This window comes from Sebastes fasciatus, chromosome 9 (assembly GCF_043250625.1).
Source record: "Sebastes fasciatus isolate fSebFas1 chromosome 9, fSebFas1.pri, whole genome shotgun sequence".
Lineage (NCBI taxonomy): Eukaryota > Metazoa > Chordata > Actinopteri > Perciformes > Sebastidae > Sebastes > Sebastes fasciatus.
In genome coordinates this window covers 28,181,314-28,198,541 of record NC_133803.1, presented here as the reverse complement: position 1 = coordinate 28,198,541, position 17,228 = coordinate 28,181,314, and the positions used below count along the sequence as shown (strand labels likewise).

The window sequence follows — 17,228 nt, the reverse complement described above, 5'->3', positions numbered from 1 at the left end:
TGAGGATCAGAGCGATGGTATCTTCTATGACGCTACATGGGAGGATCAGAGCGGTGAGAGCCTACTAGAGTCTCTAGCTTCTGTATTTTGGAGCAGAAGTTTCTGGTGGCGCTCTGCTACTCTTCTAGTGAATGTGGGTGTACTCATCATCGCTGCGAAATTAGGCCTCCCTAACATGCCACTGCCCTACTGCAACCACATTGTACCTCCTCCCTTCTAAACTATAATCCCTACAAATTACAACTCTACTTTAAATCCTAACAACAGATTAATTTATAAATATATATTATGAATGTGATAAACATAATTTATATTTATAAATGAATGGGCACGGTGGTGCAGTGGTGAGCACTGTCACCTCACAGGAGGCGTGCCTTTCTGTGTGTAGTTTGCATGTTCTCTCCGTGTCTGCATGGGTTTTCTCCGGGTTCTCCGGTTTCCTCCCACAGTCCAAAGACATGCAGCCCAGGAGTGAGTGTGAATCATGACCTCTCACCTAGCGTGAGCTGTGAAGGCTCATACTGGGTGAGAGGTATGGGTGGCTGTGGCTCAGGAGGCAGAGAGGATCGTCTGCTAATCGTGAAGATTGTTTTTTTCGATCCCCGACTCCCACAGTCTGCATGTCGAAGTGTCTTTGCATGGGCAAGATACTGAACCTGAAATTGTTCCGAAGGCTGTGCCATCGATATGTGTAAATGAGATTTTTGTGTGAATATTTAAAAAAAATAAAAATAAAATGTTTTGAATTGAATCTGTAAAATGTATTGTATATATATGTATATACACACACACAATTTAATTTGTTTAAATCAGTGTAAGTACATTACAATAAAGAAAACATCACAGACAATCCATGATGTGTTGATCAATATGTATAAAAATGCATTCATAAAACTGAATTAAAAATATATTTTTTCTTTTATTCTGATAAATTGCACAGCCCACTTGGACACTTTGTAGTGTAGTCAAAGAAGTCTCCTGCACACTCGAGGGGAACCTCCACCAATCATGCACTGGCATCACTGGTCTAACCATATTCACTGGTAACATCTAATTGTTCAACAGCAATGAAAATGTGGAAACATTGTGGAGCACAATGTAGAACAAGTAAAAAATACAGGAACATATAAAATTAGACTGGTGTCCATGGGTCTATTGCCCCAGTGCATGCTGGGAGGGTTCCAACACATCTAACTCATGTAACTGCAATCACATGATCAACACTCAGCCAATCATATGAACACTGATCATGGTTTCAACCCTCTACTCTGTGTGCCTTTATTTCAGAATAAGAGCACACTGAGCACACAAGATCACTTCATTAACAAATCAATCTTCAAACTGTGTTCAAGGAACCTTCCTTCCTTGAAAATAATGCCACCATTAAAAGCACTCTTACAGGCCTCACTCCATCGGAAGTGACTCCCTTCATCTGCGAGCTGATGCAAAGGGCAAGCAATGTCTGCAAAACCTTTTACAAAATGCCTACAATATGGTTAGCCCTCTGAAGCTCTGAACCTGCCATCACCCCCTCAGCAAAAACGACATGCCCGAGGTTCAGGACTAGCGTAGAAAAACAAGTTACACTCGGACAGTTTAACTTTAAGACTGGCATCCCCTGTGTCAGTCTCATGTAAGGTCAAGTGAGTCCTGCCTAGGTCGGTCTCCCCCTGACTAAACACAGATGTGGCGGTGCAGTAACTGTCTTATTGCTTTAAGCCTCCGTTTCCACCCCAAACTGCAAAAGCAATTCTCAAGTATAGATCTCAAGTATAGTAATAGACAGTGGCGGCTGGTGGATTTTTTTTTGGGTAGGGCCAATCAATTTCAACAAACATCCTAGTACGATTCAATGCAAAAAAAGGTATCAAAAACGCATTACTACTTTGCAGTTACATTTTTATCATTTATTCCAACACTGACATAAGGACATCTTATTCATACAATTCAGTATGTTAATATAACATACGACAGATCATTTATAAAGGAAATGGGCTGTGAGAGAAGAGAAGTGGAGAGAAGCGAGAGACGAGAAGACAAGATCACGCGAGAACTGACATGAGCCCTGACGAGAACAGAGAGAGACACACGTGAACGTGCGCGCGCACACCATGGGCCAAATCAGTTTGGCCCTCCCGGAAGTCTTTTTTTACGGCGCTGATTGGATGAATTGTATGTCATTCATGCTTGTAATCATATATCTTTAATCAGTGATTGGCTGTACTGCTTATTAGACCCGCCTTCCTTGGGCCAAATCCATTTGGCCCCAGAAAGTGCACGTGCAGCAGAGCAGCTGAGAGGTGCACTAGCAGAGAGTTCAAGGAGGAAAGCAGATATTTGGCGCAGTTATCCTATTTTACAAATATTACGGGTATATTCCATAGGTCAAAAACACACATATTGACAATTTTTAGAATTTTTAGAATTTTTATAATTAATAATTTTATTATTTTTATTTTTTTTTTTTGGTGGCTCAAGGTGGGTGGGGCCAGGCCCCGTGGCCCTCTATTGGCCGGCCGCCACTGGTAATAGATGATTTATAATCAATATCCAAGCTTAAATCTTTCCAACACCAGTTTTACTGGACAAATTCTATGTATTACCTTGAAAGACACTTAAGTTTGTTATTGATACTGTATTTATCACAAATTTTCCAAGCTTTCTTCAACTGTATGTCCTCAAATAAAGAAGACCAAAAGAAACATAATTGAGTGTGTTCCTAATATGTTTTTTAGAGCACTTCTCTCTCACTGTATTAGTACCTCCATTTTAAATATTTTCCTCACAATCTTCTGAAATGAAAGGTTGATCAACAGTACCAGGGTTTTGTAAAAGTATAAGGACATTTTCTAGCAGTACCCTCATCCCCCAGTCCCCGTCAACGGCACAGCGGTGGAGAGGGTGGACACCTTTAAATACCTGGGTGTCAACATCAATAAGAACTTGAAATGGGTCACCCACACCACTGCTGTAGTCTGGAAGGCCCAGCAGAGACTGTACGCTCTGATGCACTTAAGGACTTTTAGACTGAAACCACAAATCTTTAGGGACTTCTACCGGGGCACCATAGAGAGCCTCCTGACAGACTGCTTCACCACCTGGTACGGCAACTGCACCAACGTGGACCGTAAGGCGCCGTGGAAGAGTGGTGCACTCGGCCCAACACATCACCGGGTGCGAGCTGCCCAGCCTGCAGGAGCTGTACACCCAGCGGTGCCTCAGGAATTCCTGAGGGTCATTAAGGACAACACCCACCCCCACAACAGCCTGTTCTCCCTCCTGCCCCCAGGACTCTCACCAGCAGACTGAGGAACAGTTTTTTCCCCCCGAGGCCGTCAGACTTTTAAATAGATAATTCATACGACACCTTCTCACACAAAAAGTGCAATAAACAAGTGCAATACCTCAATCATATATCTTATACTGTATATACTGTATATGTTCTTAATATGCCTTGTACAAAGTATTTCTTATATATGTACATTCTTACTTCCTGATATGTATATATCCCCTGACACATTTCGTGTTTGTTTTTTTCATTGACTTGATTTTGTGCAGTTTTATATATGTGCAAATAAATAAATAAATATATGTTCTTAATATGCCTTGTACAAAGTATTTCCTTTTATAATTGTAATATAACTTATTATTTTTAAAGGAGCTTCCAAGCAAAAAGCCTTTCACACGATTGTACTTGTATAATCAGCGTGACAATAAAAATTGAATCTTGAATCTTGAATCTTGAATCAGTATGTATCTTTTCAGACGCACTGAGCTGTAATTTATGTCGTCACTTCCTGAGAGCCTGCTAGCTGGTTGGAGACGTGCAACCATGGTAACCCGTGCCAACCTCATGTGACCAAAACTGCTTTTTTTGTGAGAATCAAAGTGTAAACTAATTCAAATAGACATTAAACCTAGCAAAGTTAAATCTTACACTTAGAGTTAAATTGAAGCGTTATTGATGTAACAGAGCTGTCCGTCACCGTCTGTTATGAACGTTGTCATCACTACCGCATGGCAAAAAAATTTAGTTATTGAGTTTGTTCTTAAATGTGACTTTCAGATTGAAAAATTGCCAGTCAAACTGTCCCTATTTCACAAACAAGTTTTGTTATGCTGGAAACTCATGTACACACACAATTTCACCCCCACACCAAACCCCCATCTGGAACAACAGATTTGGGTTATGTAATGGTAAATCTCTCTACTTACAGCATTGGATGGATAAAAATATGTGGTCAATAATGCATCTAATGAATGATCAGGGATACTTGCTGTTCTGGGAAAGCTTCTGCTCAAAATATAATATAGTTTGCACACATGCCCAGTATAATAAAGTGATAAACTCAAACAAATTGTTACGTAATCACCTGACCAACATACTGTACCCAATACGATCAAACAGAAACCACATCATCCAACTATTTTCAGACTAAGACATTAAGAAATGGAGATCTAAATACATCACTTACCCTGTAAGCCCTAAGACAAAAGAAGTCCATTTCAAAGTAATGTCTAATATTTATCCATCTAATGAATTGCTAAGAGATTTAATGTTGATCACAATAACTGCAATTTTTGTGAGACTGAGATTGAAACTACTGATCATCTGTTTTTCCACTGTATATAGTCTCTGTCATTCTGGGAAGATTTGCAGGACTGGCTGTCAACCAAAATCCAACTACTTCCTCCTCTCACAAGAGAAAATATTGTGTTTGGTATCAACATGAAGGACATTAAGAGTGACTTGATATTGAAAAATCTGATACTGCTGGCAAATTTTTTCATCCATGCATCCAAACGGATGAAAAAGAAACCTCTATTTTCCATTTTCAAAAGCAACCTTGTGGACAATCATCTCAGTGCTTTAAGACTAATGAACATGCAAAGTGTCTCCTCAGAGCTCATGAAGAACTGAACATATATGATGATGACCCCTAGAGTTACTATGGAAGAGTGCAGTCTTATTATTTATTTATTTATTTATGCATTTCTTTTTTTGTTCCTTTAATTATTTTCTACCCTCTTTTATTTTTATTATATTATTTTTTTTTATAATTTAAGTTATCTTTCCTATCCAATTGTGACTAGTATGTTAGAAGTATTGAGTTTAGATTACAATGCCTTAATGTTTGTAAATGAATTAATTTACAAACATTAATTACCCAATTATTACATAATTAATTATCTTCAATAAAAAAATAAAAAAAGAACAAAAAAAAGTAATATTTCACCAAAAAAAGTATGCAATTTGCGTACTATTGGTTTCATATGAAAGTTTTGGAGATACTAAAAATATCTCACATACTGTGTTGTTGTACTAAATAGCATATTAGTGTGGAATTTCGGACTCAACCTTAATGGTTGTTTATACAGTAGCTGAGAGGAAGTAAACTTGAAGCTGTTTCCCTGGCAACAGCATGGCAATGAAAACAGACATATTGACTGTAGGGAAAGCACAGGTGTGTCAGGTATGCTAGGAAAGCGCGGTTTTTAATAGGACAAATTTACGTACAAAAGTGCCTTATATATATAGAGAGTCCTTGTTGTCAGACAGAATCGGAGTAAATTATTGTCCATATCTTATAAAAGACTGGACAAAATGACCCAACTGAACGGTCAAGTGTCATTCCTGAATCACCTGGTAAGTGACACTATTACATTTACTCAATATGATAATTTAACCTTTGTAATATCAATACCTTACAGCCATATCATGTTATGATGTCATATATTTGAGTGAATTTTGTGCAGTTTCAAGACTAGTATCTAACGTTGTGCTAATGTTATGATAGTTACAGGAGGGTTAGCATGTTAGCATGCAGTTAGCTTCCCGATTTGATGCCAGTAATCTGAAGAGATATGAATTTCACTTTAAAATAGGAAACAAATAAAAAACACAACATTGTTATTTATGTAAAATGATCTTTGCTTGGTGTGAAAAGGCAGCTGGTCTGAGTTTTAGTGATGTGTAGGTTACGAACGAGCCGGTTCAAAGAGCCGGCTCTTTTAAGTGAACGATAAGAGCCGGCTCTTTTAAGTGAACGATAAGAGCTCCCGTCTGAGAGCTGTTTTTTTCTTTTTTCTTTACTTAATTCAAGGCAGAATGACAGGACAATCTTCTCCGCGCCACGGTCACTCCATGCACTGACTGTGAATGTTGTGTTAATGACGTCCGTGCGACCAATCAGGTGATGACAGACAAGGATCATACACTATCAAGCAGGGAGGGCGGCGCGCTGACGGTCTACAGAGCAGGAGGGAGAGGAGGAGAGAAAGAGAGAGGGGTGCGGTGCGCGAATAGCAGATGAGATGAGTGACAGTCGGAAACGAAGCAGCATGTAAAATTATGGTATTCTGGAAATTATAAGGATTAGTATAATTATATTGAATAATTTAAAGGGACTATTTGTAACTTTCAGAAATGCTTGTTAACAGCAACACCTGTTGCCGTGAAGTCAACGAAAGTCAGCATCGGGCTCGCGTTGCCTCGCTCTAAATAGACATGAGCGAGCATCGCTCAAAACAGTGAGGTGACACACGTCAGCTAAAACCACAATATCACTCTATATTTCAGCTGCTTGGCAGTAATGCTAGCTGACCGGACGAAGGTCTCTCCATGAATCAATGCTGATCCTGGTGTTGGCTTTTCCTGCTGACTGAAGCAGGAAGAGAAACGTTATCGTCTCCGAGCGCGCCCGCAGGGAGACACCGGCACCCGGTCGGAGACGGTAAAGTTTCTCTTCCTGCCTCAGCCCCGCTGATAACGTTTCTCGCTGCGGAGCCCCGTCACTTCACAAGACACAGGAAACCTCTGTTGGTCTGGAGGAGCTGCAGCATTTATTTCTGCACAAACGTCCACTGTACATTCACTAGATATTCTCAGAGCTAAACTAACTCTCCTGCAGTGTGTAGTGAGCGTGTGTTCACGTCTAGAGGTGGAGCGTGGAGCGAGGTGTGAGTGAAGGCAAGCAGGCCGAGGAGGAGAGGCTCCGGCCACATGTCCCGACCCGGTACATTTATACGCTTAAAAAGTTACAAACAGTCCCTTTAAGTGATATATGTGCACACATACTAATCATAGGTCAAAACAGCTCTAAATTTGGCTGAATTATAAAAGGCAGAAGTGGTAAAATGAAAAGCCATTCGGGAGCCGAAAGAGCCAGCTCTTCTTGGTGAGCTGAGCCAAATGATCTGGCACACTAAAAAAAGCCGTAATTCCCATCACTAACTGAGCTTCCTCCACCTGTCCGGTAAATCCCATTCCAGTGCCTCCACTGATCCCTGCCACAGTTTCAAGCTCTCCCACTGGGAAACAGTGTAAATACTGTGTTGCCTGGTTTGAGAGAAATCCTCCTTTTTCAGCAGAACAGCTCCTGGCGTGCAAAGCAGCTGGATTTGAGGGATAGAAAGGAACCGGATCTGGACACCGGGAAGAACCCAAAGTATCAACTGGAACGGATTTAAAAAACACGGAGGAATAAATGACTTGACGGAAGATGAGAGAAGGGCGTTTATACATTGTATCTATCCACCGCTGGATGGGGGACAATTTATATTGATTATATATGTCAGATGTCGGATGATCTTCCTGGATGCCATAGCGGTGGATTTATGCAACAGAAATCTTCCTTCCTCCTTGCACCTTCAGAGGATTGACGGCTTGGCCTGACATCATTGGCTGCTCTCTGGGAATGAATCATCGCCTTTATTATAAGGGGGGGTCAGCAGGGATGCTGTCACTGCTGCATCCTTAAAAATACCACAGACAAACGTACACAAACAACCCAGCCAGCATCTTTGAGGTTGCAGAGCCGCTTGTTTCTTTCGGAGCCAGCATCAGCATGGAGGAAATCCTGCGAAAGCTGCAGAAAGACGCGTCCGGACACAAACACAAAGCGATCCGCGACGCCTGCGTCTACGCCCGGGGTGAGTGCACAACATCTACCCACCCACCTCCAGGCTCTCTGGCTCTCAGGCTCCAGGAGGGGATTTCATGGATGGATGGATGGATGCATGGGGGGGATCTGCAGACTGTGTTCACCTGCTAGCTTTTTAGGAAACATGGAGCAGCTGCACTAATCCCACAGGCCTAAACGGTGGTATAGAAATACTGCAAGAAACCATGACATTTTTTATGGAAAATCCGTGTTTCTCTCAAATGTATTTAAGGCATTCTACCCCAAGGCAAGGCAAGGAAGCTTTATTTGTATAGCACATTCCAGAAACAGGGCAATTCAAAGTGCTTTACATAACATTGCGACAAAAAGTGCAAAAAAACATTAAGACATAATTAAAACAGTTATAAAAACATTAAAGATTAGAAAATAAAAACAAGCTAAAAATAAAAGCTATAGGATAGAAGCTAAAATAGAGTATAACACACAAGAGTAAAAGCTCTAGTGCAGTATAAGATCATTATCTGGTTTAATAAAAGGCAGCAGCAAACAGGAAAGTTTTAAAGGGACTGTTTGTAAGAATCAGAAATGCTTGTTAACAGCGACACCTGTGGCCGTTAAGTCAACGAAAATCAGCGTCGGGCTCGCGCTTGTGCTCGCTCTAAATAGACATGACCGAGCATCACTCAAAACAGTGAGGCGACACACGTCAGCTAAAACCACAATATCACTCTATATTTCACCTGCTTGGCAGTAATGCTAGCTGACCGGACGAAGGTCTCTCCATGAATCAATGCTGATCCTAGTGTTGGCTTTTCAAGAGAAACGTTATCGTCTCCGACCGCAGCCGGAGGGAGACACCGGCAACCGGTCGATAACGTTTCTCGCTGCGGAGCCCTGTCACTTCACAAGACACGGGAAACCTCTGTTGGTCTGGAGGAGCTGCAGCATTTATTTCTGCACAAACGTCCACTGTACATTCACTAGATATTCTCAGAGCTACTAACTCTTCTGCGGTGTGTAGTGTGCGCGCATGAATGTGAGGTGGAGCGAGACAGCGAGAACGCGCGGGGTGTGTGAGTGAAGGCAAGCAGGCAGAGGAGACTCCAGCCACATGCGAGCGCGCATATGCAAGCGCGCATAGGAAACCGACCCGGTAGATTTATACGTGTAAAAAGTTACAAACAGTCCCTTTAAGCTTTGATTTAAAAGAACTCAGAGTTGGAGCGGTCCTGCAGTTTCCTGGGAGCTTGTTCCAAATATTTGGTGCATAAAAACTGAACGCTGCTTCTGCATGTTTAGTTCTGACTCTGGGGTTCACTAAGCAGACCTGATCCAGATGACCTGAGAGGTCTGGATGGTTCATAACATAGCAGAAGATCAGAAATGTATTTTGGCCCTAAACCGTTCAGTGCTTTGTAAACCAGCAGGACTTTTTTAAAACCAATTCTCTGAGAGACAGGGAGCCAGTGTAGAGACCTCAGAACTGGACTGATATGATCCACTTTCTTGGTCTTAGTGAGGACTCTTTCTGAATCAGCTGCAGCTGTCTGATCAATATTTTATAAAACTGATAGTGGGGTGGAGGGGATTTCACTATCCATGTGCTGGTGGGCAGCTCCATCATGCAAATAAAAGCTGCACCTGCTGTTTTTAAGGTTCTTGCTCTTTGGGATCAACGAGATCAGCTGCAAATTAAACCTTTTCAAACTCATCCAGTTCTTTAGAGACAGTTTTTTAAAAATCTGATTGTGCAACATCACAATAACTTCCAATTTTCCTATATGCAAGATGGCACATAAATGCACCCTTCCAGCAGACTTTCAGTTTACACTTTAAACTGCTCAGTTTATTGAGAGGTCGTAAATATATATTTCCTTTAGTGACTTGTATAGGACGGTCTGCAGGACAGATAATAATGCATACAGTGCACTTTCATAGACTAAGCTATTGGAGTTACCCTGCACTATATTCAGTTTTAACTCTTTTCTTCATCTCCTTGTATTTTTATATCTGGTATATTTTTTTGTACTTTGACCTTTACACTACTAACTTTTTTTACTGCCTTTTTACTGACATGTTTTGCACTGTGGAACTGTGATGCTGGAAACTTGAATTTCCCTCGGGATCAAGAAAGTTACTATCTATCTATCTATCTATCTATCTATCTATCTATCTATCTATCTATCTCTATATCTCTCTATATCTCTATATCTCTATATCTATCTATCTTGTAGTGCAGTGGTTTTCAAAGTAGGGTCCTTGAAGAGGTTCCAGGGGACTCCCAGCAAAAAGGGGAATCATTTATTTTCAGTATAATTCCATCCTTAAGTAACATAGTGACAGAATGTATGACTATTTTGATTATGAGTTTCATACACTTTCTGTAATAAAACATCCAAAAGCAAATATCCTATCAGGTGGGGGACCCTGGGACAAAATCTTATCAAATGGGGATCCGTGGTCTAATTTGTTTGGAGAAGTTTGGGAACCCCTGTTGTAGTACATGTGGACAAACAACTTACAAATATATTCATTTTTTGCCATTCATCTAAACACAACTTTAAATTCCCGTACATTTCTTAATTGCATGGCTATGTTTCACCTAATTTGTTTAAATGTGCCTTAAGTGGTATTTGAAGGTATACATTTCATCAGCAATTATGCACTAACCTCGATAAACTGTATACATACCTCGGTCTACTGTGACAATAGTCCGCCACATGAACAATGATCACAGAGAATATAGAAACGATATAAAGCACAGTAAGATCACTATAACAATACTGCTGAGTACCACAGATAGGCAGTTCCGTACAGGAATATGTACAATAAGGATTTCTAAATGGAGAGCTTGGAGCTTTATGTATAATATATCATTTATAAGAGGCTGTGATAATAGCTGTCTCACAGGCAGTCATATGATGACATCATGCATAGCACAGCTCACTCGATAGTATTTATATAGTCAGTGCTTTTAAAGAAGACGTGATGCTGTCGGCCTTTTTTTTAAAAACAACAGCATAAAGAATCATCAATACTGATGTTTTTGCTGACTCACTAGTCCTCTTTTACCCTGCTAAAAGGGTTGTCGCAATTAAAATGATTCTCAGTACCATGACTTAGACTTAGAGTATCATTACTGCCTGTCTGCACAGTTCAGTGCTTTCCCCAGAAGTTCACTCCTCAGCGAGGCAGAAAAGTCTCTGAAACAGCACTCGGAACACATGACAGTAAATTGGTTGGAAACAATCTCAAAGAAAATGTATTAAACACTGTTTAAGCATGCGGAAAAAGCAGTTTCCACTGACATCAGTGGGGATATTATTAGTATTAAAAGGCAAGACGGGCCGGCCTGACCTTTTGGTGGCAGCAGGTGAAACACTGTGACACAGCAAGTAGAGCATGGGTTCAGATTGTGCTGATGAAGGCACAATCATCAACACACTGAATTAATGCACACACACTGCAAGGGCATGTTTAAACATAATAGGGCATGGACAAAGTGGACTGCAGGCTGGAACCATGCATGTGCCTGCATACACACACAAAAATGCAAGGTGTATGTATAAATCGAGGTCTCCGTTGTGACAAAATAGACCCGTGCAATATATTTCAGTTATGTTTGCCCTCTGATTAATGTGTTCATCAGGTTTTACAGACACGCCCGTAACAGCAGCTCATAGTTGTCTCTGAAGTGATGTGAAGGATGTCAAACGTCCCGAGCGAGCACCACCTTAGACACACAGACACAGGACATGTGTATGGCAATTATAAGGGCAAGGCTAGTGTACACTAAACCTTGAATCACGTACTGAAAGCAACATGACAGCCTGTGCAGAGTAATGGGAGGTTTATGCTGTGTTTTAGAGATGTCAGCAAGTCTCTTATTTCAAGTTTGTACGAGGAAAATTGCAGTACTTTGTCCCTTGTTAGTTGAAAAGTATGAAGCCGAGATGACACTTCTCTGAGGTCATTTCAGCGTGAGATGTACTGTTCACTTTAAATGCTGCACAGCGTTACTTTTAAGAAGCTGTTTGATATCTAGCTTAAAGGATAACTTTGGTATTTTTCAACCTGGACACTATTTTTCCTTGTTTTTGTGTCTAACTCAGTAATGGGGACAACACTTTTAGCAGCCGCTAAAAGAGCTGTAATATCATCATTTGGGGCAACCTGGCACCGTCAGTTTACGTCCACTAAAAGTGCTTGTTTTTGCCATTGACAGGGTCACATTGTTATTATAAATGTCTGACAACATTATGGAAAGAACCCTACAGAGAAATTAAACATTTTTCTTACTTTTCACTTGGTCCGGTCTGTGTGTTATTGTGTGTCTCGCTCAGAGAAGCCTTTCTCTGAAATCTCGCGTCGCATCCACATGGTCGAAACCATCTAAATATTCAGCCATAACATTGAAAATCTTTTCGATAACACTAAGCTACGCTTTCTGTACTCCAACACAACAAACTCTGACAATAACGGTGTCCTGTTGCCCTCCTCTCTCCACTCTCACTCACGTTTCAACCGTTGTCCCTTCCGAAACCAAGTCACATGACACAATAACAAACATGAAGCGAAAAATAAGAAAAAGGTTTTATTCCTCTGTAGGGTCCTTTCCATAATGTTGTCAGACACTTGTAATAATAATCTGAGCCCGTCAGTGGCAAAAACAAGCACTTTTAGTGGACGTACATTGACGGTGCCAGGTTGCCCCAATTGATTACATTACAGCCCATTTAGCGGCTGCCGTCTGCAGCGTTCTCCATCAATACTGGTTCAATTGTAAATATGTTGTCCCCATTAGTCACATAGACACAAAACATCACAAAATAGGGTCCAGGATGAAAAATACCAAAGTTATCCTTCAAGGTTGGAGTTACTCTGCATACATCTGCAACAATTTCCTTAAACAGCTGGGCACTGTAGTTTTTAACAAACTACTCAAACAGTGGCGAATGGATCTACATTAGGTATTGAGTATTTCTGTCAGCAGGAAGGTGTATGTTTGATTGAGTCAAAATAAACTACAGTGCTTATGACCATAAAGGAACATGTCAATGTTGAGATAAGAAAATATACAATATTACCAGCTTTATCCTTCAACTCTATGAACATTATTAATCACAGTGTTTCCTTTTCTTTGTTCCATTAAATTGCAGAAACTCTGGAGTCTCAGAATGGATCAGTCAAGATTTCCCCTTCACAACTTCGGTAAGTTAAACAACACAGATTCAATTTCATTTCAACTCAGTTCAGCTCATTTCAGTTCAGTTCAGTTCAAAGCTTTGAAGGCATGAATTCCAGACTTGTTATAGTCGCTGTGGCAAAAAAACAGCAAGCTTAACAGAACGTAAACAAGAAACGTTAAGAGCTGCCGAAGGTTTGTTAGACCATGAAATGCTCTAATTAAGTGGTAAGACAGGTTATCTTTGCCTTGCAGCTACACGTACTGTACAGCCTGAGCATTTACTGCAGATACAGGGATAATCAAATATTCAAAGTGTTCCTCTCTGAGCCACGCGGCTTGCACACCTCTATTAAACACACTGTGTATAATTTGAATTAATTTGAATGATCAAATTGTTCCTGGGATGATAATGCAAATATTGAATTTAAGCACTGAGTTCAGACAGTGTGTGTTTAAGCATCAGTGTTACACATCACTCAGTTTAAACACACCACTACAGTATAATTGCCACAGAATATAGGAATAGGGCTACAACTAACGATTATTTTCAATGTCGATTAATGTGTTGATTATTTTCTCGATTAATCAATTAGTTGTTTGGTCTATAAAATGTCTGAAAATGGTGAAAAATGACGATCAGTGTTTCCCAAAGCCAGAAATTATGTCCTCAAATGTCTTGTTTCGTCAACAACTCAAAGATATTCAGTTTACTGTCATAGAGGAGTAAAGAAACCAGGAAATATTCACATTTAAGAAGCTGGAATCAGAGACACAACAGCCCTGGAACAAATATTAACTTTGTGAATTTGAAATTTGTTGAAGAAGTGGTGACTTTACAAGTTAAGGGGGACAGCACACAAGGGTCATTATTTTCATGTCTAAGGATTTCCACTGAGTGTTTAAAAAGTAGCGGATAGGCTGAAACACATTTGATTGTATCTCCCCACACACTTAAAAGTGTGTTTCCTGCACAGGTAAATAGTAGTAGTAGTAGTAGTAAATGAGGTCCCCTTGTGGATGAGCACACCTCATAAAAAAGAACTACTAATAGAGAGAAAAAGACCAGAAGCTGTTGATCATGTGCCAGAGTTCCTCAAAGTAAATCAAAGACACAATTAGCAGTAGTGGCTTTTATCATCTGATTTTCACCTACGTTTTTGTTGGATGGATTTATTAAAAATCCAATTTGCACTCACACTTTCCACAAACTGCAGTGCAAGATCTCAAAAAATGACCACAGAGCTGAATCTAAAACTCTGTATGTGCACAAAAACATAGACTGTACATAAGAAGAGGACGTAGTCACCGTGACGTCACCCATTGATTTGTGGACTGCCGCTTTGAAGCCTCGAATTTGGCATTTTGGCCGTCACCATCTTGGTTTTTTGCAACCAGAAGTAACACGAGAGGATGGACATTTTTAGGCCACCAAAAATGTTATAATTAACTTTCATGAACTGAAAACACACTGTGAAAGGATTAAAGTTCTAAGATGAAAACACAAACGACTCCCAGACTGGACAACTCTGTGGTAGCGACATGTCAATCGAAAGGTATCCACGCCCTAAAGCATCCCCTGCTTTAGGGTTTATTTAACTCTAAATTGGACGATAATTTACTAAATGAACATCATGCTGTATTGAAGAAGACTTGAAACCAGCGATTGAGACCAGAAAATTCATGTTTACTGAGGTAATAAATCAAGTGAGAAGTAGGCTCATTTTCTCATAGACTTCTATACAATCAGACTTCTTTTTGCAGCCAGAGGAGTCGCCCCCTGCTGGCTATTAGAAAGAATGCAAGTTTAAGACACTTCTGCATTGGCTTCACTTTTTAGACCCGGAGGTTGCCCACTAACAAAAACAGAGCTTTAGGAGCTGGTAGGATTTGTTGCTGTCCTGCTGTTTTGGATTATATTAGATGTCACAGGTGTTCTTATTGTTGAGTTCACCCCCTTTAATACTAATCATGTCCATTAAATCATGCTAAGAAAATCAAACTGGACATTTACAAATGCAGATAGCTGTTCACAGTGACTGTAGCCAAAAAGCAGCGGACCTCCAATACTGTACGTTTGCCAGAAGCTGGGTTCACTATATCCTTTTGTAAAACTCCTATATTATCATGGTCCATTGTAGGAATATTTTTTGGAAATATTCTTGTGTATGGGCATTGAAGCTTACTCTGTCTTTCAAGTGTTCTGGTTAAAAAAGTTGATTTTGAATGTATAACATGTTAAAATGTAAAGTGAATGGAGGGCTGCTGCTGGTGGCCGGTGGATTGGGATGAAGGTGCCATACATTTTGGATGCTGTTGCAGCTCAACACATTATGAATTATTCATTCAATAACCTCTGTTGTTTTATTAGGGATTATTGGATTAAATATTGATGATAATGTCCTGTAATGTAGTGCGATGGTCCTCAGTCAGTGTGCTACTCTGTCTAAAGCAAAAGAGACTTCAAGCCTGTTGTTACAAAATGGGCTCCCAGCTGTCCAAACAAAGAGGACACCTACTCATACAAAACAGGATAAAACGATGGTTCTCTCTGAAGGATAGTTGCTATGAGACGTCCTTGACTGACAGAATAATGATAGTTTTGATTGAGAGAATATATAAATACCTTGAAAAGGAATGTTATTGGAGACAGCTTACAAAGACTTTACCAGAGGGAGACTTTTTGGATCTATCGATTGGATGCTTTAAAGTATCTTGGTCTTAACTAGGATATAGACATTCCATGCTTTCTGTAAAATAAGTAAAATGTATATATTGTTCCTTTTCTCTGTATAGGCTTCCATGTTTGTCTTACCACCCAATTTGAATGTTATCAGGCCGTGAAATAGGTGTTCAGTCGCTACAAGCACCATAGATGTGGGTCATTAGGGGCCTACACCGCCTACTACGTTGTAAAAGTGAAAGTGAAACTTAAAAGCAACACGTCCTAACATGTTGTAAAACTGAATGAAAGTCACCTTTTGAACACAAACAAAAATACTTCTTTAGGTTTAGGCAAAAAAAAAACACTGAAGTTTAGGGAAAAACATTGTGTTTTTGGTTAAAATAACTATGAACACAATAATCGGCTGGTCGTACAGTTTAAAACCTAGGAGTACTTTTCATTGATGATTTATATAAATTACTTTTTTTACTGTGTTTTTTCTTCATGCTATTTTCTTTTTAGTATCATGGCGATCATGTGATTGCCTGCCATTGGTTGTCGATACCATATAGGTGATACCACATCCGCTTTGCCGGTTTGTTTTAAGCCCTGAGGAAGACCTACAGTGGTCGAAACATGTTGGCTTTTTAATGATTTAGCCACTATAATAAAGGCTTTTTAATACATTCCCCTCCTCGTTTAATACTCATTTTAATATTTTGGAGAGCCTGGATTGCCTTCCTGTCTATCCGGATTTTTTTCCCTATTTTCCAAGAGCACCCGACACGTTTTTACGGTTGAGTACACAGAGCAACCAGTTATCTCTCTTTTTGTATTCATTCTTTCATCAAAAGCATTGGATTTGGTGGTTTTATGAACATTTCTGAGATGATAAAAGGGTCTTTTTAAGTTGTATTCGTTTTGCTGTGGACTTTGAGATTTCTTTTCCAGATTAATATGTTTCCTTTTTTCAGATTTCTTTGTGTCTTTGGAGGCTTGAAACTGTAACTGTGTGTTGTTTTCCTTGTGGCTTTCTGTGGGCTCATAAAAAGTGATCCGATCTCAGTGAAACTGTTGGGAACTGCTGGGTACCGAGCCAACCGTGGCTCCTTGCAGCCCATTTGAACCGCTGTAGTTGTGACAGCTCAGAGATGAAGCCCAGTAGCCTGCTATCAGCAGCGGAGCACGTTGACTCAACCAACTACAAATAATGAGAGGGAGGTAGAGAGCGAGCGAGTGTGCAGCAGGAAACGAGACAAACAAAGATTTAAGGAATGGGGAAAGAAAAATCAAACACAGTTACTGGGTTACGTAACTGACTCTGTCCTACACTGTGTGTTAGGTTTTTATGACAGCAAGGATGTGGTTACTAAGAAATTACATTTTTAAGTGAGAGAACTTATTTGTAGGGCTGTCAATCAATTAAAATATTTAATCGTGATTAATCGCATGATTGTCCATAGTTAATCGCCAT

The 17,228-nt window shown here is 40.1% G+C and overlaps 1 protein-coding gene across 8 annotated transcripts in view; it reads left to right on the top strand.

Annotated features, from left to right (window-relative positions):
• arfgef3 (ARFGEF family member 3) overlaps positions 1 to 17,228 on the top strand; it is a 110,962-nt gene that overhangs the window by 40,290 nt on the left and 53,444 nt on the right. For 4 of the 8 annotated variants that reach the window (XR_012595332.1, XR_012595331.1, XR_012595330.1 and 1 more), the window contains exons 1-3: positions 5,439 to 5,647; positions 7,369 to 7,932; positions 13,064 to 13,115. Coding sequence is in view for 3 of the 8 variants with exons in the window: in XM_074647045.1 (XP_074503146.1) it covers positions 7,848 to 7,932; positions 13,064 to 13,115 (137 nt within the window). In the remaining 5 variants the exon portion in view is untranslated. Of the gene's footprint in view, positions 1 to 5,438; positions 5,648 to 6,104; positions 6,312 to 7,368; positions 7,933 to 13,063; positions 13,116 to 17,228 lie in introns of those variants that run through there. The other 4 variants (XM_074647046.1, XM_074647048.1, XM_074647050.1 and 1 more) reach the window with 4 other exon arrangements.